This window comes from Camelus dromedarius, chromosome 32 (assembly GCF_036321535.1).
Source record: "Camelus dromedarius isolate mCamDro1 chromosome 32, mCamDro1.pat, whole genome shotgun sequence".
NCBI classification, from domain to species: domain Eukaryota; kingdom Metazoa; phylum Chordata; class Mammalia; order Artiodactyla; family Camelidae; genus Camelus; species Camelus dromedarius.
In genome coordinates this window covers 12,155,705-12,183,367 of record NC_087467.1, presented here as the reverse complement: position 1 = coordinate 12,183,367, position 27,663 = coordinate 12,155,705, and the positions used below count along the sequence as shown (strand labels likewise).

General features: G+C 43.8%; 1 protein-coding gene across 2 annotated transcripts in view; it reads right to left on the bottom strand.

Moving 5' to 3' along the window:
• Positions 1 to 2,880: 2,880 nt before the first annotated feature.
• The window catches only part of CHST9 (carbohydrate sulfotransferase 9), a 185,093-nt gene continuing 160,310 nt past the window's right edge, over positions 2,881 to 27,663 (bottom strand). Inside the window, exons 5-6 of one of the 2 annotated variants that reach the window (XM_031439022.2) lie at positions 26,974 to 27,011; positions 2,881 to 4,759 (exon numbers count right to left, since the gene is read on the bottom strand). In XM_031439022.2, the coding sequence (XP_031294882.1) occupies positions 3,668 to 4,759; positions 26,974 to 27,011 (1,130 nt within the window). In that variant the 3' untranslated portion in view covers positions 2,881 to 3,667. The remainder of the gene's footprint in view (positions 4,760 to 26,973; positions 27,012 to 27,663) is intronic. The other variant, XM_031439024.2, reaches the window with a different exon arrangement.

Genomic DNA, 27,663 nt, shown 5'->3' with positions numbered 1-27,663 from the left:
CCCTCTGCTTTAACTTCCTTTATTGAATATGGGGTGGTGATGGCGGTGCGTATAACACCCTCTAACTTAGTGTGACTATGGAGATGAAATAAATTAATGCCTGAAAAGCACTTCAGCATTGAGTAACTGCTAGCTATAATCGTGAATATTATTGTAAAGAATATGATTGAAATTGAGACGGAGTGACCCCAAAGGTAGGACTAAACTATGTTGGTCTTGGTCGAAGGTCCTCAGGTGGCTGAGCTACTATCAAATGCCTCGGCCAACCGTTCTTCAAATACCAGGGCACTTTGGGGAATGTTAGCCACGGGCAAAGTTTCTGCTTCGCCATCTTCCAAGAAGGCTTAGAGTTTTAAAGTCGCTCCAAGGGGCCAAGTGAGAATTCAGGGTAGGGAGATGTTTATTACAGCCCCAGCCTACTAATTCCAACTTCTACTAATTCAGCAAGTGACGTCTTCAAAGGGAACACTATGATTCAAAAGTCTCTGCGTCTGCTTACGTATCCCCTCAGCTAAGCACTAATGTGCAGTGTTAAGGAGATAACACCATTTTAAGAGTAATTATTCATGAAAACAGTGAAACCGTCTTTTTTTCCTCTTTGTAGTTACATGTGGTGTCCAGGTGGTTGCTGAATTGCTAGAGAATATTTTATACACCATGAAGTTGGAGAATTAGCAAGTGGCCCACATTTCCACTGGCTTACTGGGTATTTCCAAACACACCATGTCAAAAATCAGACAGTTGGGTGTCCTGTGCATACGTTTATGTTGAAGTTTGTGGCAGTTTCTGGGCACAATCACAAGAACACGTCTCCATAGGTAGTTCCCCAGGTTAAATAACTGTGGTTTGGGGTTTCATTGCCAACTTGTTACCCAAATAGTAATTCCAGACAGGAGAATAACAGAGTGGAGGGGCCTTCCCAGGGTGTCACTGCTGTCTGTGAAAGAAAGTCAGATCCTTAGGGTTTAATTAGAGGACTTATAATTACACCGAAAGCATGCTACTGTCAGCTGGGGACACTGCACATCTGGAAGATGGGTCTCGATGTGGTCACTTGCCTTTAGGGAATGAAATCCAAGAAACTGTGACTGTCCAGTGGGACAGTGATGCTCACGCTTGGCGTTTATACACAGGCAGAAATGCCAAAGGTCAAAGTGAGCCAGTCTGCAAAGCAGAGTAATTCAGGCGAGATAAATGGGAAATGTACTTAAAATTCCAAAGAATCCAGGATGAATGTGGTATCTTTGGCCCTAAGATGAAAAGACGTCATTTAAAAGGAAGAACAGGTACATAAAAGTGTGTTCTTCCTCCATGAAAATGTACCTGGCCCCCGGAACACAACCGCACAGGATGCCGGTTGGCATCAGAGAGTCTGCTTAGGGAAAGGATGACTGAGGGGCCCCCGATGGTTACACAGGCTCTGAAGAGAGGGTCAGGAGAGGAGCTGTTACAGCATAAGGGATAGAACAGCTTTGACAGGGAGAATTTTGTACCATTTTCTTCCTCTCACCCCTTTTCTCTACCACTGATGCCAGACAATCACAGATATGGACATATCATTGATCAGACATATGTATGCACGATTGGTTACATATATGATTGTGCATGTAGACATAGTCTATTCTCTCAAGTGCATTAGAGATGCTAATAAGACAGACAGGACCCTTGTTTCCACTTTTTGTTTCTTTCCAAAGTTATGAAAAGAAAGGTCGTTTGTTCCTTTCATGGTTTCAGGAGTAACTTTGAGAAAACCGCCTCTATCCTTTGTAGCAGATTCCATCTCAAACCGGTTTTGTGTAGTTGAAGAATAAACTGTCAGGCTTCTTGGCACGTTTTTATTCTTTCTCTCTCTTTCTCCATAAAAAGAGAAGTTCAATGTCTCTGAGTTACTAGGAATCCGCTCTACACGGTACGGCAAAATTTAAATGACACGATTTAGATTACACCAGAGTAAAACTCCTTAGAAACAGAGAGCGCAGCTTAAGTGCGTAGTTTAGAGGGAAGAGTAAATGGGGTGGAACAGTAGTAAAAGTTTGGTTGTGGAAGGTTTAATACTTACGATCCGGCGGCCTGTTGTAGTTAGTCACTCACTCCTTGGGAGACAGACGGGACGGGGTAAAGTGTGTGAAGAATGAAGCAATTCAGGAAAACTCAGCCATGAAATGGAAAATCAAAATGAAGTAAGGGCGACTGTAACTATCTTGGTCTATTAATATTCAAATATTAATACTTTTCTTTGAGAGCCATCACTGAATACTTACTGACAAGAAAAAATGGTAGCTTGAGAAGAACATATTCCAGAAACGCATTTAACAGGGCTTGAATGTGGGGTTTGCTTAACTCAGAGTAACCGCTGACCAGTTCAAGTGCATTTCCCATCGAAATGCATCTTCGAATTTAGGATCCCTTGGAAAAAAAATTCCCCAAATGCATTGCAACTTTTCATAGGGGTGACACATGATCGTATTTTCCAGAGACTCTGATTTAATATCTGAATGCAATCATACTTGACTCTGTTAAATAGAGAATCGTTAAACTTGAAAAGAAAAGACCTTAATTTGTATATGCATAAGCCTATTAAAAAACTTTTCTAGGGGGTCTTGTTATGTTTATTCTCTAGAACATAACCTATCTTTGAAGTGGTATATTCGTTTTTAAAAAAGCATTCCCAAGCCGAATAATTAGACTGAAAACAAAAGCTATTCTTTGAGTATATTTCCCACATAAAGCCATGCACGTGATGCTTTGATTCAAATAATGAATGCTCTTACAAAACTTTGTTATCGTTTGAGGTCTATATGCAGACTAGCAACTTTCGTTTTTGATGATCATTCCATCCTGAAACAAGTTCCCGCCCCCCCCCCCCCCCATTAAACCAGAATTAGGAGCACATTTCTATCCAATGGGGCTTAAACTTCTCCACCGCCTGCTTCAGAAGTGAAGTTATGTTCATTTTCTCTCTGCAAAGAGAGCTCAGAAGAAGACACAATTAATTCCCTGAAGTTTTTCTGGAACAGGAAGGTTGCCTTTGTTGCTTTGATCTTAGCATGTGGTGCTTTTTTTTTAATTGGCTGTTGAGTATTAAAAGCCACAGCCTCATCTGGTTTTTCTGCTATATTCTCATATTGTAAATCATATGATGCCTTCCAATCTAAAGTAAAATGCTCAGGTCCAAAATACCATTTTGAAATTTGTTTATCATTACAGCTGATAGAAAGATTTCCAAGGGTCTAAGAAAGCCATCCGATATTTGATTCATATGCCGCAAACTGCTAACAGTATCTCCATGCACTTCAGACAACACAGCCCAGAATGGAGACACACGCTCATGCTATTTCAGACCCCCCTTCCTAGAGCTGCACGAGGCTGCTGTAGCTCACGTAGCAGCTGGCTAGGTTACTGCTTCTATAACACAATCCATACCGCAAAAGTGGCTCTTTTCCAAACATTTTAGAGCAACTGGAGTTGTCTGCAGGTCTCTGTTAGGTAATTTTCCTATAACTTTGTGCCAGTTGGTTTCATACTATTTGGTAGACATCGTCATTAAATCAAGACAACAGCACTTGGTTGAATTTCTCTCATACAGAGAACTATAGGAAAATTACAGCTAGCTGATTTCAGGCCCTCATCACGACGCAAGTACAGGATGTTAGAAAATGAACGCAACCTACAAAAACGGAGTTGTATAATTAAACATCAAGTAGTCCAAGGAATAAAAGTCATAGATTAATTGTCTCTCAGTTTGAGTCAGATCCTTTAAATACTGTCTCACCACCTGAGCATTGGTTCTTCTATCAGAAGCGTGTCGATCCTTAAAGTTGGGAAATTTCAGCTCTTTTGGAGCTCCAATCAGCTGTAAAAAGTAATTGGCATCTTCTTCCAAAGTTTCAAATTTTCCGACAAAATCATAGCTGATCAAACACGGATAGCAGAGTTTGCTGACCTTTTCCCAGTGGATGTCCATGCCTACTGGACGGTGCGAATCCAGCAAATAGTGAATGAACTCTTTGAATTTGACTCCAGAGCCATTATTTAATGCTTCCTCACAGGCATTCGGCCGATATTTCTTTATAATTGCCTTCCCAAACACAGGATGGTAGTAACTATTGGGGTGTTCAAATTTGTCCCTAAATGCTGACACTAACCTTTCCATGGGATCACGAACAAACACAGCTTTGGTGTAGGTGTTTAAACGAATATGAATCCCTTTTAAGTCAAAGCTGTCGAGCTTTTTCAAATGCTTCCCATAGTGAACAGCATCATGAGAGATGTTGTCCGCAGAGGGAGCCAAGCCACTGAGTACCATCAGAACTCTCTTCCAGTTGGAACAGCCAGCTTTCGGCACTTCACAATATAAGATTTTGTGTTTGTCTTCCACATAGATCCTGGATACCATGTGAAAAAGATGTGACTGAGGGCGACTCACCCCGCCATATTTCTTGCAAAATTCCTGAAGGAAAGACCGGCGTTTTTCTTGAGTTGCATCAGCTCTCTTCCATTTGCCATCACTGACTAAGCTTTTGTTTAAAGGGCGAACATCCATTGGCCACTTCATTTCGCTGAACTTCCTGAAAAGGGTATTAGTCCCTTGATGTCTTTCAGTCAACTTAACTGTTGGTGACCCTGTGGTCCTACTCAAGGCTCGTGCCTCACCTTGTGGGTGGCTGGTCTCCGTTAAGACCCGAGTGGGCTTCTCAGAGTGGAGTAGGAGATTTTCTGTTTTCTCCTTGCGATCCCTGGGCATGTGGGACTTGGGGTTCTGTTAAAATACAGAAGGAGAGATGTTGAAGGCACATTCACAAATGTGGGTATATTGATAAGGAAATTAACATACTTGTTTTAAAATGCTATCTGTAGATCGACTATACTTAGAAACAGAAAAAGAATGTTATTGAGGAGAGTACATTTCACGTAAGCTGCCAGAACAAATTAGCAAAGCATGTGGAATATACATTTTGCAGTAAGCATCTTCACAGAAAATGTAACGATGAAAAATGGAATCCATGCATTGTTTTGAATCAAAGCTTCACATTTTACATTATGTATATTTGGGTTACTATTATGCTATTCATTTAATGTTAACATGATGCATTACATTAATGGATTTTTCTCATACTAAATTATCTGAACATTATTGGGATAAAACTACTAGTTACTCCTTTGAATCTCTGATCACAGTGAGTTTGCTATTGTTTTTGTATTGTCTTTGCATCCATAGCAATCAATTACATAATCTTACAAAATGCCAAAAAAAGAAAAATTCACAAGGTGGAAAGGAAAAGGGATCTTCTATCTTAGCTTTGCCTATAATGCAATAGAATGTAACTCCATCATTCTGTAGGTCAGTGATTCTTCAGCTATTAAGAAGTGTGTTACTTAGTGCATTTGAATGTAGATACAAAAAGTAGCTGTATTTGGACTGAAATTTTTGTTGTTTTGGGGAGGCATTCTGTAATGTCCAGAACAGTTCCACGTTGTAAATTACAACTTAAAATTGAAGCAAGGCCAATTTAAAATTCTGATGACCACTTCAAGTTTCCAAGCACTTGCAAAGCGTAATATATTTATCTGTTTCCCTTAGAAAGCGTTTTATTTTTCTAAGCTCATTTATCACAGTCGTTTCATAACTATAGTCATACTATCATATAATTTCATTCACGTACAAGACCATCCCTCATTCCCAAGTGAAGAATGACTAAGGAGTCCAGAAAGGTCTCCTTGATGTCCTGCTAAATAAAACTGCCCAATGCAGGATGAGAATTTAGTTCTCTTGTCGGTGGGATGAATCACCTGATTTATCATCGGCTCTCCATCTGACTACATCCTTTCCACAATTCTACTGTCTATAGCAATTGCTCTCAAATATTTGTTACATGAAGGAATGCATGTATGAACTGAATTAAGTCTTCAAGGATGATTAGGAATTTTCTGGCAAATTGAGCAAAAGAGCACTGTGTGTGGGAGGCACCTCCAGGCATCACGGTCCTCCCACCAGGTGAGTTTTAAGGAGAAGTGCTTCTTCCTAGTGGAAGAACACTGTGTAATCCCTGATCACTATGGCCCAACTGGCACAGCCCCACCAAACAGCTGCCTACATCCTTCACTCCACTGAGCCAACTCTTCAGGGTTTCAACTCTAAAACCATTGGTCTGCTGTCTTCTCAGAGACTGCCAGGAGGACTCTGAAGCCTTGAATCCCTCTTTACTCTGATCAACAACTTGTCGCCCAGAAGGTGTTCACGTGTCATATGAAATTTGACTTGAGGTTTGACAGATCACGGGGTTACTGCTAGAATGCGTGGGAAGTGCTTAGCATAGTCCTGAAGTCAAACTGCCGCCGTATTTCTGCTGCTGTTTCTTCAACAACTACAGCTAGAACAAAACGCTTGCGATTATCATTGTCTAGTCCTAGTAGTTGCCGCAACAGCACTTCATCCCAGTGACCTAGTGAATCTCGTTTCCCCGGTTGTCCATTATTACCCAGGCTGTAATTTGTGTTTCTACATATGACCCTATTGATTATCTCCCTGCCTCGCTAATAAAAACAAAAACAAAAACAGCCTTCCACTGTGTGCCCTCTGGACCTTCCGCTTGCGGTCATCAAATTCCCCTTTAATCTTCTGGAATGGACTTCTGGAATGTTTGTTTCCCATGACTTTCTCTGATGAAACCTGATTGGCCCCGGAGACTCTGCTTCCCTTGCACTTTTTCGAACAGATGAAGCTTCACTTTTTCCAACCACGTGACCCTCAGGCCAGAAGACAGGGAGCTATTTCCTGGGGCCTCATCATCACGGCTTCCAGGACTCGCCCCCAGCAAAACCGCCTGCCTCCCTGCCGCACATGCGCACAGGCGTCCTGCTCAGCATCCCTTTCCCTCCCCTCCTGCTGCCATCTGCCTTTCCCCCGATCTTTCTGCTTGATGCACTGAAGACTTTAGCTCCTGGCTCAGACTCTCGGTGTCCACTCTTGTCCTTATGTGTTGTGACTGCTCCTTGACCACCTCGCCTCTCATAGAAGTGTTCTCTGTGTTGCACAGACCTTGCCATCGCTGGAGCCTGCCTCACCTCCATCATCCCCACGACCCTCCTCGTCTCACCTTCCAGTTCATTGTTACTCCCAGTTTTGCACTTCTCTGACCACTTTTCATCACTATGTTATTCAGGCTTTTGAGTAACAGCCAGCATGCCTAGTGGCTCTCAGAAAGTCACCTCTGTGGGGAGGCGGTCCCTGTCCACCTTGTCTAAATCACTTTCCCCTCTGAGATGTTCTCCCACTGAGCTATCCTTATTTTTCTCACAGCACTTAGCACAATATGAGATGAATGTATTTACTTCTACGTTGTTGGTTTCCACCCCCTTCTACCTCTCTTGCACTAGAATCTGCCTGCAGAGGTCTGATCTTTCTTGTTCTTTGTAGAATCTCCGGTACCTCGCACGGTCCCTGACACGTAGAATATGACCAAGAAATGACTGTTGAAGGAGGTGATGTGATTATAACTCAATGATGGGCTTCTGACCAATTGTTTTATGACCTTGTTGAAGAAAAACAGTGCTAATCAGAAGGTGAAGGTTAACTTAAGATGAATCACTGACCGATTCCCGGTAAGGTGCTGAAAATCTGTATTCAAACAAATCTTTGGCAGGAGGGAAGACAAATAAAACAGGCACACGTAGAGCTGCTCGTGCTAAAGAAGGCTGGAGGGCAGGGATCCTTGCCTGCCTGCCAGAGCAGATTGGTTCAGTCACTCCATGCCCCCTGGGAACCCCTGGAGGCTTGCCAGCAACCTGGACTCCTAGGCCTCACTGTGGACACCCCGAAAAAGGATCTCTGGGGATGGGGCTCCTAACTAATTGAGACAAGCTCCCTACGCAGTAATGGCATTTGGGGTCCACCGAACTGGAGCATGGCAAAAGAAAGTGAAAAAAAAAAAAAAAAAAAAAAAAGAGTTCTTATTTCTCTTATTGCCCAGGAGAGGGAGACACCAAATAGGGTGGACGTGAATATTTCAGTAAGCAGAGACGAACGTCAGGTGTCACCTCAGCCCTCACCCGGACCAGAAGAAGTACCCTTCACCTTCGTCCACTTCCCTTTGCTGCAGGTCCCTGCTCCCCAATCACTGGCTTGGCTAGGAGATCACTGCCCGGGGAAGAGTGCATTGCTCATAGATCAGACTTCAATCTCCTACTAGTTTACTGAGTGCTAATCTGTTTCCTCTACTTTGACCAAATCAAGGTATGGACACAGGCTTAATTCTAAGTAATGACACCCCCTGAGGCTTCTTGTTGGTTGGCTGTGAGGCCTTCTCCCAGCAACACCTCATTTCGCCATCACGCACCTTACAGAGCAGTTACCAGGATGTGGCGACATCCCCCGCCTCCCAGCCCTCCCCTCCACCTCCTTTTAATCGCAGCAAAGGCTTTCCATAACTGAGGGGTTTGCGCTGCTGGTGTTTTAAATTTGAGGTTATACCAATGACTCGCCATCACCATCATCATGATAAAAACAGTTTACAATAACAACAAGAGTAAACGCTTACATTTCCATTTTCCTTCAGGCGCTTCATTCAGATTGTCCCTCAAGCAAATGTATAGAAAACCACACATCCTGCTCCTTCCCAAAGTGGCTCCTCCTGCACTCTTATCTATTTCTGGGATGGTTCTGTTACCGCTCACAAAATCTGAGATACGCTTTAACAATCAGAAAGTAAACTGGTGACTTCACATCTCATCAAGTCTTTCAAAAAATCTTTTCTTTTTTATTTATTGTCTCTTAATTGGATATTCTTTAGTAACCTCCTAATTAGCCTTCCTGAAACTTCCTGCCAAATTAGTCTTCCTAAAACATTTCACTTTTCATCCCCTTAAAATCTGGAACTGGCTCAACTACATATAAACTGAAGTCCCGACTCAGCTGGCATTGGCAGCCTGTCACCCCTGGGCCGCGTGTCACTTTGTGTTCTGGGTCCTCTGTTTGCATCTGTCAGCTTCTCAGCATCTCCCACCCACGCCCTCCCCCCTTTCTCGGGACTTTCCAAATCTCCTAAGTTGATATAAAATCCTGCTCTCTCCAGGAAAACCACCCAGGTCTCCAGCGAGGGATTCCACTCCTTGCTTCCACACTTAGTCTACACCACCTTTGTTACTGCATACACGGTTATTTGATTTTCTCATCGGAGAAAATCTTTCAGCCACAGCTAAACTGTAAACTTTGGCAGAAAGCTGTAGTTTTCCATAAGTACCTTTAAAGAGGCATTTCCTAGACACAGAGGTAGAGACCGTCACACACTCTTGCTGTTGGCTGAGTGCCCGCCACGAGCCAGACCCATCGCGCCCACTGCTGCCTCCTGCCACGACAGTCTTTCCCTCTGCTTTCCAGAGGAAGAAATGGAGCCTCAAAAACATCAACGTGTTTAAGACACACAGCTGGAGAAAAAGGGCCAATTCATGAGCTCAGTTTTGCTTTTTTCTTTCTTTTCTGGGCTCAAAGACTTTTCCTGTCCATGTTGCACCTTGCAGAGCAGAGAAGGGCTGCAGGGTCTGGAGGTCGCCACCACTTGGAGAATGATGTGGACGAGGAGCCTGAAAATGACACTGTCAGTGACTGGCTCAGGGAACACATCAAAGTTTCCTCTTCGAGTCTGAGCTCCTTAAGGGGGCTGGACTCTGCCTTCTTCCTTGTCCAAGAGAAGTCAGGCACCTCCACGTCAGAGATGTGGTAGGAAGAGGTGTGATGCCCCCAGAAGCTCTTTGGTGAGACTGAGAATCCAAACGTGTGGGAACTTAACAGTTCATCACCGGCAGCTTTGGGGCTCGGTCTGGACACCCTCTTGAACCATAGGAACAAGTTTGGATTCTCAATTTCTCCTGAACAGGACAGGCAGCCTCCGAAGGCAGGGCATTGGGGTAGGTAAGGGCGCAGCCTGCCTGGGGTGGAGTCCTGACTGTGGGGCAGCTTCTTTGCCTTGCCTGGACTCAGTCACTTTTTCTGCAAAGTGGGGACACTAGCAGCAATCATCTCAAAGATGCTGAGGATCAAATGAGTAAATAAAAGCAAAATGCTCTTAAAAGTTTCTGGTGCATAGTAAGTGATATGATGTGGCCATCCTTTAGGAACAATTTATTTGCTTTCAGCTAAAACGTATTCCTTGCTTTCACGAAATTGAAACACAGCACTTATGGTAAAAGTCGCCTACGTGATTTTCATGCTGACTACCGATTTGTGCAGACGATGCCACTTCTGAGAGTGTCATCAACACTGCAGACTGTCTCTGCTGTGCAGGGACCTTGGTGAGCAATTAACAGACAAATGTGATGATAATATTGGTAAATAAATGGTGATTTTCCCCCCTTCTTCCTTAGTTTTGACATTTTTTCTAGTTTACTTATATAATATTACTTTTAATAATGTACCTTTTGTGATTTATCTTGAATCTAGATGTGAGTGCATTTTCACTTCTTCATATTACCATGAAGACCTAGTTATTTCTAGTTGTTAATAAGAGTAATGATGGGAGCTGGTGGGATGCTTGAAAGCCCGTCTTTCTGGGGATACAAATCAGTGTGTCCCTGCCTGATGCCTCGGTGCCATGGCACCTCCTCTCAAATCTTAGGTCAAGGGCTTCAGAGGCTGATCGCTTAGTTAGGAGGGGGGTGAGGACCACGACCACATTCCCAGCAGGACACTGGGGACAGGCGGGAAGAGTGTGGGGATACAGTCCTAACACTGTACAGCCCCGCCCATCACCGCCATCCTCACGCCCCACTCTTCCATCTTCAGTAACGCACCCGACAAATGTTTCCTGATCACTTAGTGTGTCCTGGGCGCTGGGCTGCATGTCGGGAGTGTGGCTACAAACCAGCCTCTGTCCCTGCTCTTCAGGGGCAGCCTCAGGGTCAGGGTAGGGGAAGGAGATGCAGAAAAAACCAAGCATTACCATACTCACGGCAGGTGCTAAGATGCAGGAAGAAAGTCATGCTAGGACTGCCTAAGAGAGGGGCGTTTAACCCTGCCTTGGGGGCCAGCGAGGGTTCCCTGGAGAAAGTGTGTCCTGTGCAGAGTCACTTGTTTCCTGTCTCTGTAACTTGTCCCCACTCATGAATATTCTTCTCCATCTTGTTTGCCAAGTGACAAAGCAGGGGCCTGGGACAAGCTGATTTCCTGCACACGTCCAGTGTGGATGAGAGTGCAAAACGGCGTCAGTTACATATAGCATGAAAGAATAGAGAAGGTGGATTATGACTATTAGGGTTTTGATATTTCATTGGAATTTTAGATCGCTAATAGATTTGAAACATAGCTCTTAAAAACTGAAGTATAGTTGACATACACTATCATTGAAGTTATATACAATATAGAGATTCACAATTTTTAAGGCTTATGTTCCATGTGTAGCTGTTATCAAATATTGGCTATACTCCCCACGTTGTACAAGGAATCCTTGTAGCTTGTCTTATACCTAATAGTTTGTATCTTTCACTCCCTTACCCTTATCTTGCCCCTCCCCCCTTTCCTCTCCCCACTGGCAACCACAAATTTGTTCTGTCTGTGAGTCTATTTCTTTTTGGTTACATTCACTAGTTTGTTGTTGCATTTTTTAGGTTTTTACATATAAGTGATATTACACAGTACTTGTCTTTCTCTGTCTGACTTATTTCACTTAGCATAATGCCCTCCAAGTCCATCAGTGTTGCTGCAGGTGGCAAAATTTCATTCTTTTTGATGGCTGAGTAGTATTCCATTGTACATCCGTACCACAGCCTCTTTACCCACTCCTCTGTTGATGGACATATAGGCTGTGAATTAGAGCTCTTTAGTATTTCCAGGTTTCTGTTTAGTTTTCTAAAAATGAGTATTTGTCAGCCAGCCTCTCCTCCCCTTGCTCTGAAGATGAGTGACAGCAGTGTGTATATCTGGAGGGGAAACGGAGGAGGGCGCCCTGACTCCAACACCATGCTGTAGACAGTCCATCCTCGCTCTTGTTTGCCTAGTGGGGTAGGGGAGAAGGAACCAGCTTCCCAGGGCTGGAATGCCTAAATGTAAAGTGTTCCCTTTTTTGGGGAGGGGGGTATTGTTATGGGCATGGATTCCCAAGCAAGACATTTTCCAGGCAAGAGGAATGAGTCCATGAGGTGACTGCGGAATTGGGGACTAACTGGGGTGAACCAGGGGGCTAAGAAACTCAAGGGCCTGTTTCTTCCCCATCCATTGCCCACTAGTCCTGAGCTACGTGAGCCCTGGGAACAGCAATGCCTCCTGGGAGAGCAGCAGTGACACGGGCAGGGACACATTCCATTTGTCTTGTTTGGTTAAGCGTCTGCCAGCCCCAGATCAGGTTCGTCTGTGTCAGCACCTCTGAGGGACACACACGCCCCTCTGGCCGACATCGCCTGCAACATTGACAAGTCAGCTTTCCCCAAGGCTGCCTCTCCCCCAAGCCGGGCTCCACCCTCTCCGTCTGAGCAGGGGACTCACTCCTGCATGTTGCCCTGTGTCACCTGGGCCGGCACTGCGCTAGGAAGAGATGGTGGCCTGTGGCATCAGATTGTGCCTCGGGAAACCTGAGGCCATGCCGAGAGGGGTTCCTTTTCAGGATTTCAGTCTGAGAAAGAATGCGAAGGAAGAATGTAAGACATAAACTTGCATCAAAGCGGGACAGAGAGGGGGTCAGACAGAAGACCACTAACAAAGCAAATGCATGATCCAATGGATATTTGTCAGGTCTTATCTCTTCGTGCATTAAGATACATTTTATCACTTTTATTTTGCAAATATTATTTCATTAATTATACATATTGAAGCTTTTGGGGGGGAGGTTCCTAAAATAGTTTGTTTCTCCCGAAGATGACTATTTGGTTCAAGATGTCATTGAAGTGGCTACGAAGAAGCATCAATGGCCACGGCCAACTCCTTCTGGTCTCCCTGTCTTCTCCAGGCCAGGCAGGGGTGGCCCTGGGCCTCACCCCTTAGCCTGAGGCCGGGAGCCGTCAGGGGCTGTGCAACCTCACTGCCCGCAGCCGGTGCAGCAGGAGCGCCTGCCGGACGCGGGGGGTCACAGAGGGGCACCTGCCCCCTGCAGCCCAGCCTCGGTAAGTGCAGCTGTGCCAATGGAGAAGGGGTGGGAGCGGGGCAGCCCAACCCTTCCCGGCCCCGGAAGCAGCATTTTCCTGGGGAACTGTGTCTTCCCCACTCATTGCCGACTAGTCCAAAGCTACTTGAGCCAGCTGGGAGAGTGGCAGTGACATCGGCAGGGCTGGTGTTGACATCCAACCACAACTCTCTCATATTGAGACACTGATGGCGAGGAGTCTGCCTAATCAGTTTATAGAGAAACAGCTATCACCAAGCAAGCGAGCAAGCAAGCCTAATTCTCTAAAGATCCTCCAGACACTGCATCATCACCCCGTCTCCCCCTTCCTCATGATTCCGCAATCTGTTTTTCGGAAGGAACAAACACATCTTGAAGTACTTTGCTCAGAAATAGCATCACAGTGTATTGGCGTCCCCTACTCCACGAGGGAAAACCACCCTCAGCAGGAGGAGGAAGTGTCGGCTCCATACCGGGGCTCTTCTTAGGGCCCCCATAACTGTAGCCACTAGTGACTAGACTGGAGCCAATCCTGTAACAAGATGCAGGTGGATGGATCTGTGTGCCATCCACCTACGACAGCCAAAGAAAAGACTGGCACTGTTGGACTGGCTCTCAGACCGCTGGGAAGACCCTAGCCTCACGTGTGACTCACGGCCCATCGACTGAGACGCCAGGACCAGGGCATGCCCCCTCTGGAGTGTTTACACCACCGGAGCGGGCAGGCTCTTCTTGGCCCCTGCCAGGGCTCCAGCCTCCTTCAGGTAAAGCACGGCTGTTGGACCAAGACGTATGGAGAGGGTGAGTGATGACAGTGGGTTTGGGATGGGTCTTGATGGACGATTTGCGTGTGCTGCTCAATTAAGTTCATCCTCATCCCAGCTCTGTCACATGGTTATGATCAAGTTTCCATTAAACTTAACTCAGTGTCTTACAATTGGCGACTCCGAGAGCTGGGATTAAAATCCAGGCTTGCCTGGCTCCAACCCTTGTGTTTCTCACTGCATAACACACGTTTACCCCACAGGGCTCTCAGCGCCATCACATCTGGGATTAGAAGAGTGTTTTCCTTGCTGCTAGATCCAAGTGAATACTCTCCTTTGTACTGAGCCACCTTAAGGTGGCCAGATTTGTCTGAGCCAACTGGAGCTAGAGCGGACAGGGGACACGCCAAACCTATGATTGCTTACTTCTCCAATTTGAATTACATAGGTTGGGTACCAAGAACTGATGCTCTGCTGGATGATCCCAAATGATTAGCGTGGCTGAGGGCATACTGGGTTCTTGCTTCTAGAAAACCACGATGTAAACTAGTGCTCCTAGACTCCAGGTCTCTTGTTATGCTGAATAAATCCCACAGAGACGTAGTCATCCGCTCAGCTTTGATGTCAGAACAAAGCTCCTTATCGTCATGGCATCTTTATTTCCACTCCTGCCTCTCCATTCCTACTGGAAACATATAGCCAGACTTGGTGGTTATGGAGCGGTGGTGTCTTTACTTCATCCTTGATAACCTTTTCAAGAAAACTTACATCTTGGCATTTCAGGGACTGCAAATCCAGGACGACACCTAAGATGTGGGCACTTCTGAGCCGTGTGCCTGGATCAGGGGTGACAGGAGGAGAGTCGAAGTTCTCTTTCAGTCTCTGATAAACTCCCAGTGACCAGGGAACCGGGTCCCCACGGCTTTTTATCACCGAGACACTAGCTCTACGATGCCATCTCCATGGAGATTCATACATTGAGGGTAAAAAATGCCTATTTCCTGCCACGAGTAAGAGGATGCCTGAGAGTTGGGTCACAGCACCTTCCACCTGCCTGGACTCATCAGCAGGACTGTGTGTCCTCTGGGTCCCAGTATAGAACTCGTTTTCAGCAGAATCCAGTTTCTATATTTTAGGTTAGTAACTTATCAGATGGTTGGCCCAAAAGATGGAAACCAACAAGTTTCATGTATTGCATTTTGGTTAATTTCTCAGGGGTTCTATCGCCCTCCAGGTGGCTGTCTCCCAGGTTACTGGCATCCTTCTGCTCTAATCATCGCATCTCCTACCTCCATCCGGTCACTTTTCTGTACCGTGTCTTCTTCAAGGTATTTGCAGCCCCCAGCCCTGCATGGTTACAATCGTGGAGGTCTACAAGTGCCCAGACCAGTGTGCAGAAGATCTCCTGAGGGCCAAGGTAGGTTGTGAGACACAAATTTCACACCTACTTCAGCCCAACAGCTTGTGGCATGGGAGGGAGACCAGACTTAGTAAGTTTTTACCCTTATTCATGCTTTACTTGCAACTGTCAATTCACTTTAAATCTGTACTTTCTACCAGATCAACCTCACTTACACAACAGCGTGAGTTAGGTTACACAGCCTCACTACACAAATCACACAAATCACCCTGGGACAGGGGACCTAACTAATCCACCCGGGAGAGTTGCCTCAAGCTCTCATGTGTAAAAGAGAGATAATGATGCCGAATTTATGGACTGGTGAAAAATAAGTGGAATAAATACACAATCCCTGTCATATCTATTCATTAAATGTGGCTTGTCACCATAACTTTCATATTTCTGCGAGAGTATATTACCTCCCCGCAGCCCCCTGAGCCCTTGCGTTAAAACTTGTCAGACTTTGTTCATTCACAGCCCGTATTTAGACACCAAGTGCTATTCATTTTTTTCTATTCATTCCCACTATCAATGTATCACTTAGACACATTTTTTTTTATGCCCACACTATTGTCATGGCTGCTAGCGGAATAAATTAAGCAATGCATTCATTCGAGGAGGATGAGCGTCTAATATGTGCAATGTTGAGTGGTGTTGGGCCAGAGGGGCAAACCACTCTGATGAGGGTCAGTCCTCCTGGTACTTAGGTTCTTGTGGGTGAAGGCAGATCACGAACAGATAAACAAACAAAAGTTTTGATGGTGACACGTGTGACGTCAACACCAAAACAGCGTGATGTGATGGAACATGGGGGGCAGGTGGAAGGCGGGGAGACCAGGAGAACCAGCTGTCTAGGGAAGAGCTATTTGTGGAGAAGCTACTTGAGCTGAGATCTGAGAGACGAGAAGAAACCCAAGATCTAGGGGCGGAGCGTTTTAGGCAGGGGCAGTGAGGGCAGAGGGCCCTTGAATGGGAAGGAGCCTGGCCAGGAGGAGGGACAGTGGGCAGCCCAGTGTGGCTGTTTACAAGAGAGAGGAGCCCAGGGACACAGGATGAAACCAAAGAGGAGGGCAGGATCGTCTCCTGTGGGAACATCAGGTCATGGAGAATTTAGGGTTTAGGTCATGGGAAGGATTTAGGATTTCACCCAAGGTGTAAGATGAACCACTGGAAGTTTTTGACAAGGGGATAGCAGGATGTGATGGATGCTTTAAAAAGCTCACTGCGCTGGCCCAGTGGAGAATAGAATAGGGCGAGAAGCTGGTGGCTGGGCTCGGTGGAGATGGAACAAAAAGGAAAATACAGGGCAGGGTTTTAAGAGTCCATGCTAATGGTCCTGAAGGGATTTCTCTACTCCAAAATTTTCAGTGCTATCCCATATACTTCCTGCCAAATCAAATCTCAGTAACTTTGGTTTCCAAGTCCTCCTTGACCCTTCCCTGGCTACGTTTCATGGACTGTTGACTTTTCCAAACTCCACACTATCTACACTGTGTGGTTAATAAGCAAGCGAGTAATCACACCCTCTCTGGGGTTCTGCGCAGCCTTTAAGGTGGATTCGTCCTCTTTTTCAAGATAGAAAATCCCTTTAGAAGAGGCTCTGTATTGACCTTTTCCCCCATATCCTCCGTCATACTTACTACAGCTCTAAACACAGGGTATGGTGTGGAAACTGCTGACTGATTGATGAAAACCATGCATCACTCGCATTCGTTTCTTCAGGATTTCTCTTGTATGAGAGGTGATTATCTGTCAGTATTCATGGTGTCATTGAACCAATATGCAAGGCATTCATCATCTTGGGGATAAGCAGATGAAGCTTCCTTGTAATCTTTCTATTTTGCTGGGAAAATTTCACTTGCTTCGGAGTTTATGAGGCCATAAGTGGCTCCCATCTGTTGATGAACATATTTCTAAGAGTCATTTAGTCTCAAGGATGAAATACTTGAGGGGAAGTTAAATGGTAACTTTTATATTAAGTGTCATCTCAGTAACAGAACCAAAATTGGAAGCATGTGTTCAATTTTGGTCTTACGTTTTCGAAGCTTTAGGTCAGGCGAAGAATTAATTTCATTTCTTTACAAAGCAGATTATGCCTAATAAAATCTATTTTGTTTATGGTCACATTTAAGTCAATCCATTGCCTTAGAAAATGAGAGAAATCTGATTGGCTAATTACTCAACATAGTAAATTACATTATTCCCCATCCACAGAACACTGCCCTAATTGAATTATCCAGTAATAAATAGTGTGATGGAAATATTTCCTTTTAATACATTTTGAGCAAGGCATACACCAGTGATGAAACAGCGAAGAATCTTGTTTATTCCACCCTTGTTTGAGGATCAACCACAGAATATAACATAAGACTTCTGTGGATAATTCCACATTAAAGATAACAAAGCAAGGTAGCTCTCACTGGAATCCTTACCGGTACTTTTGAATTTTCACTACTTGTCTGTGTATCTTTTCCTTCCCAGAAATTTGTTCTCTGATAAGCGCTACTTTACAAAATAAAGTTTCAGTAAAATTGGTTTTAATTTACGCACTATCAAAGAGATATAGGTTGGATCATGCTCTCTCTGGGGAGGTAGAAAAACTCTCTAGGACACCTTCTTTCACTCTTGAGATTCGGGTGAGGACCACTTCCTCAGCCAAATGCAGATGCACACGAAGGTCTACACACAGTGTCAGGGATACCTGAGGGATCTGCCCCGAGGGGCCAAAACCGTGTATTTAGCATGGAGTCCGCAGCATCGGCCTTGTATGAATGACTACTAGTTGTTATTTATTTATTTTTTTCATTTTGGGCTTTTAGAAATATTTATTGCGGCCAAATGTTGGAAACAGTGAAATTCAAAATGATGAAGATTTTTTTTTTAAAAAAGTGTTTCAGTTTGCACATAGAAAGGAAATAGGCATTTTAGCATCGTTATGGGGAACAGAGCTCAACCTTAAGCAGCGATCTGCATACACTATAAATGTATTTCTGATCCTTGATCATTACTTCTTAAAACACATTTTTTATGTCCACAAGCAACTTTTATTCAGAATGATGACTGCTCAAGGGCTTCTTTCCCACACCCCCAGAAAACACCAAGCTTGCTCTTGAGTCCTTCATTCAGTTCCTTATCACGAGAAGAAAGAATAAGATGGGCAAACAGCTTAAAGGTAGATTAAAAGATACTCCATTAGAAATGTATATTCAAACATGAAGACAAATGGGCTCTTTGGCCCGTTCTGATCATAGCTTTAACCCAAGAAATGGAAGACTTTCTATGGGGAGGTGACGTCTGAGTTACTGAATGTTGAAGGGTCCCCACTAACCACGCTCCTGGCTCGTAGAACTTGGCCGCTGGGGTTAGTTTCTATGTGTTGAGGGAAAAAAATCCCCGAGGATGGTGCTGACCATTTTGCTCATAAAACCTGCTGAGCTGAAAGCCTGCAGTTACCCAGTGAGGCTCACCTTCAGGTACAGATGCTAACAAGTAGGGAGGGATGCATTAGAAAACTCAGTCGAGGGGATGAAAAAGATGAGAAACAGACTGACTAGAAAACACTTGTGGAATAAATTTTCCTGGCCTGTTGGGTGACAGCGTCTTAGGTGGTGTCATTCAGTTACACTAGATGGTAAATTCACTGTTTTTAATTTTTTTAAATAGATGTTACATTTTTAGTAGTTTCAGAATCCCATATTCTCTCAAATGAGTAAATATATAGTGACATATTATTAATAGTGAAGAACTTACAAAAGGGTTTTTAGAAGTAAGGTACTTTTCTGGAAAAGAGAAGAAGAGAAGATGTTTTAGCTGGTGACAGTACAGGTTTCTACTTCAACACTTGTTTTGTGCCCGTGGTAGTTCGGTCTGGGCTCTCTTAAGAAAAACTGCCAGTAGGCAACAGATTACCCCAATGTATACTGTTTTTTTTTTTTAAGTTTCTTTTCAGGCGACAAATAGTTTTTCTCTGAGACCAGATTCATTTGATTTTTCACTTACTTAATTAAAAAAGTAATTTAATGCTCATCAGGAACCCCAGAGTGAGTACCTGCTCATTTTGATAGTTACTACGTTTTGAAAAAAATAAATAAAAAGATCTACCACATCATAAATACCTGTATTCTAGAGTCAGTCTCCTAACCAACTGCTTTGGTGCTGGTGTCAAAATTAGAGTACTGGTTAGGGTGATCCTAAGTGGGAGCATTTAATTAATGGAAGAATGTTCAGAACTTGTGTAGTACAGCACAACAGCAAGGAGAAAGGATTTCAGAATGAGATCCACCTAGATTCAGGTTCCAGCTCTGTCACTCATCATCTGTGTGCCTTTAAATAAAGGTATTTAAAGCCACAGAGAAGAGTGGCTGATCTTACGGTAGAGTTGGACTGCTTGCTTCCATTCTTGGGCAAGCTACTTAGCTACCCTCGCCTTGACTCCCTTGATCTGTACCTACCTCCCAAGGTTACTGCTGTGAGGTTGAAAGGAGATAATTTTATGCAAGATTTAGCATAATGCCTGCACACATCAAGTTCATTAAACGCTTAATGGAGATTCTTCAAGATGGCGGAATAGGACACAGAGCTCACCCTCTCCCACGAAGTCACCAAAAATACATCTACATGTGGAACAGTTCTCACAGAATGCCTGCTCAACTTTGACAGAAGTGCAACTGGAACTATAGGGAGAGTCTTCATGAAACTGGATACACAACAAGGTCCTACTGTACAGCACTGGGAACTATAGTCAATATCTTGTAATAGCCTATAATGGAAAAGAATATAAAGAGGAATACATATGTAACTGAATGACAATGCTGCACACCAGAAATTAACACAACACTGTAAATATACTTCAATAAAAAATTTAAAAAACACTTAATAATAATGCTAACCATTATTAATTTCATGCTCCACACGGCAGGACCTGAAAAATTACTAAATCTTTCAAATGTGAGTTTCCGCCTGTATAGAAAGGAGATTAAAATAGGTGCCCTCCTAGGCTTGTTGTGACCAAGAAATGCGACGAAAACACAACTCTTGGTCACAGTTATTCAGAAGCATTCTGAGTCAGAATTATCTGCATATGTGATTGCTAGTAGTTCTTGCAGATTTGCTAATAAACAATTTTCCTTATTCCAGCCATTATTTCCTGCTTGGTATTCATGCTTTTAAAACACTCAAGGACTATTTTCTCCTCCCTCTTGACAATATATTTCCAAAGGCTCTTGTCTTTTTCCATAGACATCCTTATACAGTATTTTAACTTTCCTGGCTTCTGATTAAAGAGGCGAGGGCCTGCCCTTTGACATTAACACCTGAGTATCTCCTAGATATGAAGTCTTCTAGCCTTTAATAAAGATCATCTTTTATAAGTTCTTCTTTGTGGACCACCGTTGGTGCCGCCACTTTCAGTCTTGCTTCCAAGTACTTTTCAAAAAGACTCCTAAGTTGGACAGTTTTTTTAAAAGCACAACTTCCAGTTTTAGAAGGTAATCTTCAAAGAGAACGGAGGGACAAAAAAGGTCCTACTGCAGAGCACAGGGAACTATATTCAATAGCTTGTAATGGCCAATAACGAAAAATAATTGGAAGAAGAGTATATATGTGCATAAATCAATCACTATGCTGTATACCAGAAATTAACACAACATTGTAAATCACTATCCTTCCAAAAAAGGCATAATAGTCCCACATACACAATAAACAATGTTTTAGCTTCATAAGGAAACCAAATATTTTTAAGCATATTCAAACTCTACCTTGCTCTTTTGTCCCCTTCTGCACAATTTATACAATACTTTGTCTTTAAAAAGCAAAAAGAGAATGAGGAGATGGGAATCTTTACTAGCTCCTTGAGTGCTGAACCTGTCAAGAGAAACTCTCTTTAGGTCAAAGTTGTCTCCTTGAGTGCCTGGCCACTTTGATAAGAATAGTGCAAGGTAATGCAATCCCACTTTAAATTTAGAAGTTGTAAAGTTCACGCTATGCTGAAAAGGCAGCAGTGAATGGCATCGCCAACGCTTACATTCGAGAAAAAAAAAATCAGATGCCTAAGTCTTGACCCAAGCAAACGGTTCGATGTTCCGTAGGCAGTTATGAAATGTGGACATAAAGGTGAAATGAAGATGTGGGTCTCCTTGCCCTCCGATTCTTTCATTCCCCGACTGCGTGACCATTCTTCATAGAGACCACATGCAGCCTTAGCTTGTCTGTTTTTGGTTTCAGTTCCTTACTTGGAAGGGCAAAGGACAACATCTGGTTCCTGCTTGATAAGAATCAACGGCACACCAGGTTTGAACGGTCCAGGGTACCGGAAGGAGACTGCCCGCATCCCCACAATCCATCCCTCTGCCTTTTGAGATAATAGTTCAGTGAGTTAACGGATTTGCATTCTACCAGCAACTGGCTGGATGTTGCATGCAAGGAATACTCTCAGCTCTGTGATGACGAAAGTGTCTTGGAAGAGGTGACAGTGCGTTGGGCTCGGGAATATGAGTAAATTTTGTACATGCAGAGAAACAGGTGAGTATGTCGGCATGACAGTTTTAAATAGGACACAACAGTCTTACAGAAAGTGGTGCAATGGGAAATAAGTCTAGGGAGGCAGGGTGCACGCTCACCAGAGGAGGTCACAGGGCCTTGGGTTTTGTAGCCAAAGGTTAGGATTCTGTGGACAACAGGTGAGTGCGTTCAATCTTTTCTTCTTATTGGAATCACATTTTGAGATTTTTTTTTCTTCTTATTGGAATCACATTTTGAGATTTCTTATCGCTGATTTACAATGTTGTGTTAGTTTCTGGTGTACAGCACAGTGATTCAGTTATACATATACATATATATTCTTTTTCATTTATAGGTTATTACAAGCTATTAAATATAGTTCCCCGTGCGATACAGTAGGACCTTGTTGTTTGCCTATTCTGTATATACTAGCTTGTATCTGCTAACGTACTGAGTTTTTAAGTTGTAAATGTCTGATCAGGATCATCGTCAGCATATACGGAGCCTACAGAAGGATATGAATGGAGGCCCACGTACTGTAGGTCTAAATATTTAAGAATTTAAAGTAAGTGATACTCAAGACCTGGTCGTTGTTTTCACCCAGGGTCTGCAGCCTGTCCCAAAGGACTGCTCTGGGCCTAGAGGCTAAAGAAGCCCCTTCTCCTTGACGGCCACCCTGCCACTGGGGGCCACCAGGAGGAGAGTAGGATGGATACTGGCCTCAGCCAGGGACCCCAGGCAATGGCTGACCTGCCTCCACTGAGGACGGGGATGACCCAGTAAAGCTCATCAGGTTTCAGGAAACCTGTAAGGTTCTCTTACTTCATGCCTCATTTTTCTGACTCAGGATTGCCAGGCAGTTCTAAGTACCACGCAGAACATCACCTGCCCACGGCACCCATGTCCCAAGCAGGGGGGAGGGCAGGAGTACCGTTACCCAGAGGAACGCCATCTCCTGCACATCCTTCCACTTTGGGGTTTGGGGGGCTACCTTGAAACTAAAGCAGTTTCTTTTTCTCTCTGGTTTCAAAGGGCACAGGCTGATCTTTGATCACCCAGCCCAATCCCACCCCACTCGACCAGGGGGCCCAATCCAGCTGCTCTGTTCCTCTCCAACATTTTGTGTGTGCTCAACTGGTTATCAGACTTTACACATGAAGATGAAAAGCAAAAACAAAACAAAACAAAAAAAATGTTGCTATTTCTGTGCTTGTGATGTTTGGGTTCTTCCAAAGCATATGAACTCTCTTGGCCTGGTTTAGACAGTTATGCCATGTCTGAATCCAACCACTGACCCAGAATTTCTTGGCGGGGGAGGTGTGGGTGGGGTCTCAATTCCTGTGCTAACAGCGTTCCACTGGTGACTACAGTGCAGAGGCAAGGTAAAATCAGGGAGGCATTTCTGTTTAATTATTGTTTTTCGGCAGAGGAGAGATGCCAGGTCACTGGGATTTTGGCAAGTGCAGTGGAACAGAATGATGAATGGAATGGCGGCAGAGCAGGAGGGCCAAGCAGGTGAGATGAGGGCCCGGGGAAGCAGGGCCCAAGGGCTGGGCGTCGGGGGAGAAGCTGGGTGGCCGGAGATCTGGGGCTACCGGAGATCCCATCAGAAGTGCAGGTGTTCGCGGCAGAAGGAGCAGAGGCTGACTCTCAGGTTTCCAGCTTGTTAGGAGGTGAACTGCCCCCAAACTAGTATGTCACAGTCCTAATTCCTGGTACCTGTGAATGTGACCTTGTTTGGGAACACAGCCTCTGCAGATGTAATCAAGATGACGTCATGGCTGATGTCCTCATAAGAAGAGAAAAGACACAGAGGGAGCACAGCCATGTGCCGACCGAGGCAGTGACGGAAGAGATGGAGCTAAAAGCCGAGGACCCCCGGGGTTGCCTGCAGCCGTCAGAAGCCAGGAGGGAAGCAGTGAAGCCTCCTCCCCTGCAGGTTCCAGGGAGAGCCCGGCCCTGTGTCGATACCTTTGATTTTGAACTTCTAGCCTTCAGAAGCGAGAGACAATACGTTTGTGTTTTTCAAAGCACCCAGTTTGTGATTGTTTTTACAGAGCACTCCCAGGAAACGAATACACAGCTGTGAGAGCAGCCGATGGCATTGGCTCTCTGGGCTGGGCGATCAGCAAAGGCAAACCCGCCTCACAGGCAGCGCCTGAACTGGGAAAATGTTCCCCACAACACGCACATCCAACCCACGAGAAACGGAGTCCCGTATTCAGTGTCCCTCTTTGTCACCAAGTTGTATAAACACAAAGTATGAATTCATTCTGGGTTTCAATGATCTATTATCCAAAAAGGCATAAACAGAAGGTATCAATTTACTACGGATTTCAATTGCCTAGGCCCTATAGAAGAAGGCAGTTTCCATGATTTAAGGGAAGAGCGTTTATATTCAGTTTTCCCATTCTCATACTGACCATAGTCTACTTTGGTTTTGAAGGTATGTTGGGAAGGATCTTAAGGTATTATCTTTCATCTACCATAGTCAAAATGATTCAGAAAAACCTGGAGGAGATTTTCATCTCTACGAGGAACATTTTTCAGAGAGGAAATTGTTGCAGTGTTGAACTGCCAAAGAGACAGCTGAAAAAAAAATGGGTCACGCATTCATCTCATTCTGGGACATAAGCTGCCAAGTGATTCACTGCTCATTTCTGTCCTCTTCTCGTAAACAAGCTGCGTGAACAAGTTACTTTAAAAAAGCATCCTGATTTCCCCAGTGAATTACACAGGCAAAGAATCCAAGGTTCCCTCCAGAGAACTCAAATAGTTGTTTGTTCTCAGAGCTCAGGTGTGGTAAAAGAGCCCCGGGCTAAAAATGCAGCATATCGGCTGGTAGGCTAGAAACTTCCCTCCACTCCAGCCCTGATTCCTCACGCTGGTCTGCAGCTCGTAGCTTGCCCAATGGCATAAAAAAAAAAAAAAAGGAAAAATAAAGAAGACTTGCTTTTCGATTTCAATTTAATTACACAATCTATAGTGCCTAGTGGGAAGGATTTAGGAGCAAGATGGACGCTCAGCAGCGCTCCATTGTACATTCCTTTCTGATAAAGAACCCTGCATTGATTATCTAAGGTGAATACATAGAAATGTTTTTCAAAAGCCAAATCCTTTGGGTGGCAGAGTGTTTTAAAGAAGGGGAGCGTGGAGGCAAGAGGTACGAACTTGCAGTTGTAAAGCCAGTCAGTCATGGACGCAATGTACAGCATGGTGACCACAGTCAATACTGCTGTGCACGTGGAAGTTGCTAAGAGAGTAAATCTTAAAGCCATCACCGGAAAAAAAAAGTTTTGTTAACTTTGGATGGTGACAGATGGTAATTAGGCTTACTACAGAGATCATTTCACAGCGTATATAAATATGGAATCATTATGTTGTCCACCTGAAACTAATGTATGTTATATGTCAATTATATCTCAATTAAAAAAAATTAATAAGGAAGTGGCTTCACTTCTTGGCTCTTTGCCAGACTTTGGATAAATTAGAGGTGTAAGATGCCTCTTAGAATTGTATTCCTGGTGCCTTCTTGAGAGTCAGGGGCACCTCCCTACTTGGAAGAAGAAAGGATAGACATTCCACTGCAGAATTAGAAACACCAGCTGGCAGACACTGACTGAACAACAGCACAATTATCTGTTTTGAGAATGACTGTGTAATGAATATACTTAAGACCCTTACCTCTTAAAGTCAAGTCCAAAGAATTTCACTCTCTGACTGGGACTGGAAACCATTATGATTTTATCTGGCACCAAATCAATGTTTAAGATTATGAGTAAATATTTGGTGTTCTACTTTGGTGTCTACATACTCTTACTAGTTTGGCCAAGGGTAAAAAGAAGGAAAGTACAGGAATGAAAATTAGCCCCAAAGAAATGGTCTTAGTATATTTTTTGACCAACTAACTGCTTTACCTTGTTAAGTTAATAAAGAAAAAAGGCCTCTTTATAAGCAAAAAGGACTCCCTATGTGACTTTAAATAAATAAAAATGGTAGGATTAACTTTACTGGTTATCTGTTGCTCAGCCTTACCAGACCACCTGAGTATGTACAGAGAGCTGAAAATACAATGTCAAAGATACAAAGCACAAAAGGCAAATAAACTCTTTGAAATGGCTCACTGACTTTAGCATTGCACAGTGACACCATTCTGAAGTATTAACATGGCTGCTAGGAAGAGTCAATGTTTACAATTATATTCAAAAGCGGAATGGTACCCGGTAAGCATTACATTTTCCCTACTGCATCTGCAGTCTAGTATTTTAGCCAAATGAATGAATAATTTTTACAGTTTGATGAATTACAGGGCATCTGGCACAGATTAGGTAAAGCTAGAGCTTAATTTGGTTGGAATGACAATGGAGACTGGAATTGGAATTTATTTTGAAGGGCATCAGAAGGCTCTGAAACACGTAGCCTTGACTGGTATAAATGCAGATGTACCATGCTTCTCCTTGGCGAGCGTGAGTTATAATTGACGCCATAGGAGAACAACAGAAAAAGACACGGAGATTTTTGTGTCTCTGCCCAAGGCCCACATCTACATTCCAAGTCTAGTGGAAGGGGCAGCCTTCAGAGAAGCAGCAGCCAGACTGGCCTGTGGGAGGAGGGTGGGGCGGGGCAAGACAGGCTGCACTTGGTTTGTATGTGTGGCTGCGTGCGTCAAACCCCTCAAACAGTTGTGCGGAATGCCTCCATCTACTGGTAAATATAAAAGAAGAAAAATCAGTAAAAAGGGAAGCAGGCAGGAAGACACTGGTTCAGTATACACAGAAATCAAAGGCTGGAATGGAAAATCAACTTGCGTGTTTCCATCACTGGGAGTTTAGTTCTTAACTGTTTGGGATGGAGTGACTGGGTGAATTAGAACTTCAGAAAATCACGGAGGAGCATTACCTTAGTTAAGGGAGACGTACATAAAAGTATCTATTTGCTGCCATGAGAGTATCCATGCAGAGGTCACCATTTGCCCAGAGACACTTATGTGTTAGAACTGCCTCCCCGCCTTGGGGAGGTGCGTGTGGAGGGAAGGAGTGAGGTGGGAGGGACAAGGAAAGTGCATGATCATCCACATACGACCCATTTATTTGTTCTCAGAAACAATAACCATACGTCGCTCATATCCAATACCTAGCAATGCTCTTTTTAAAATATTTACAAATGCTTGATTATTAACATTTAAAGTAAAATTCTATATTACAGTTTATGAGAAGTGAGGAAATACCTGGTTGGTGATATATTCCTGGATTTTTTCTCTAGTCACTGAAAGAGAAAGCAAAAAGAAATTTAACATTAAAGTATGAAAATGAATAAAAATACAGTACTGGTCTTGCTCTGTTCTCACTCAAAACTCCATCAGCTGTCATGGACTCTCCGAGCAAAGATGTGTATCACAATAGAGACATTTACCATCACTCCAATAATTGGAATGAAAAAAGTCAAAACCAAAATAAACTACATTAGGCACAGATAATAGAAAAATGAGTGGAAATCTGGGAAGGGAGATATCAGAAGAATGTATTAAACTCTGGCAGAGAAATGGTAAAGCAATGAGAAGGTCAGAAGAAAAATCTGAACCACAGCCAGTCAAAGGTTTCCAAACAATGACAACCTGTTCCAGCACAATACTGACACTGAGCTCCTGGAAGCTTGAGGACGAGACAAGATTTAAAGTGGCGGATGGCAGAAGGGCTACTTTTCTCTTGCCTATGAAGATGAGAAGGACATTCTTATGCTTTGGTACCACCAGAGACTAAAACACAAACCAACAGTTCTATAAATGGTATCTTGGTCAGGACAGAAACAAATCAGGGTAACATATGAAAAGCAACAGAGGGGTACAAATAATGAAGACTCTAAAATAATAAACCTCAGTCATGGCAAAAATAGCTTGAAAGTGATCAATATCATGTAT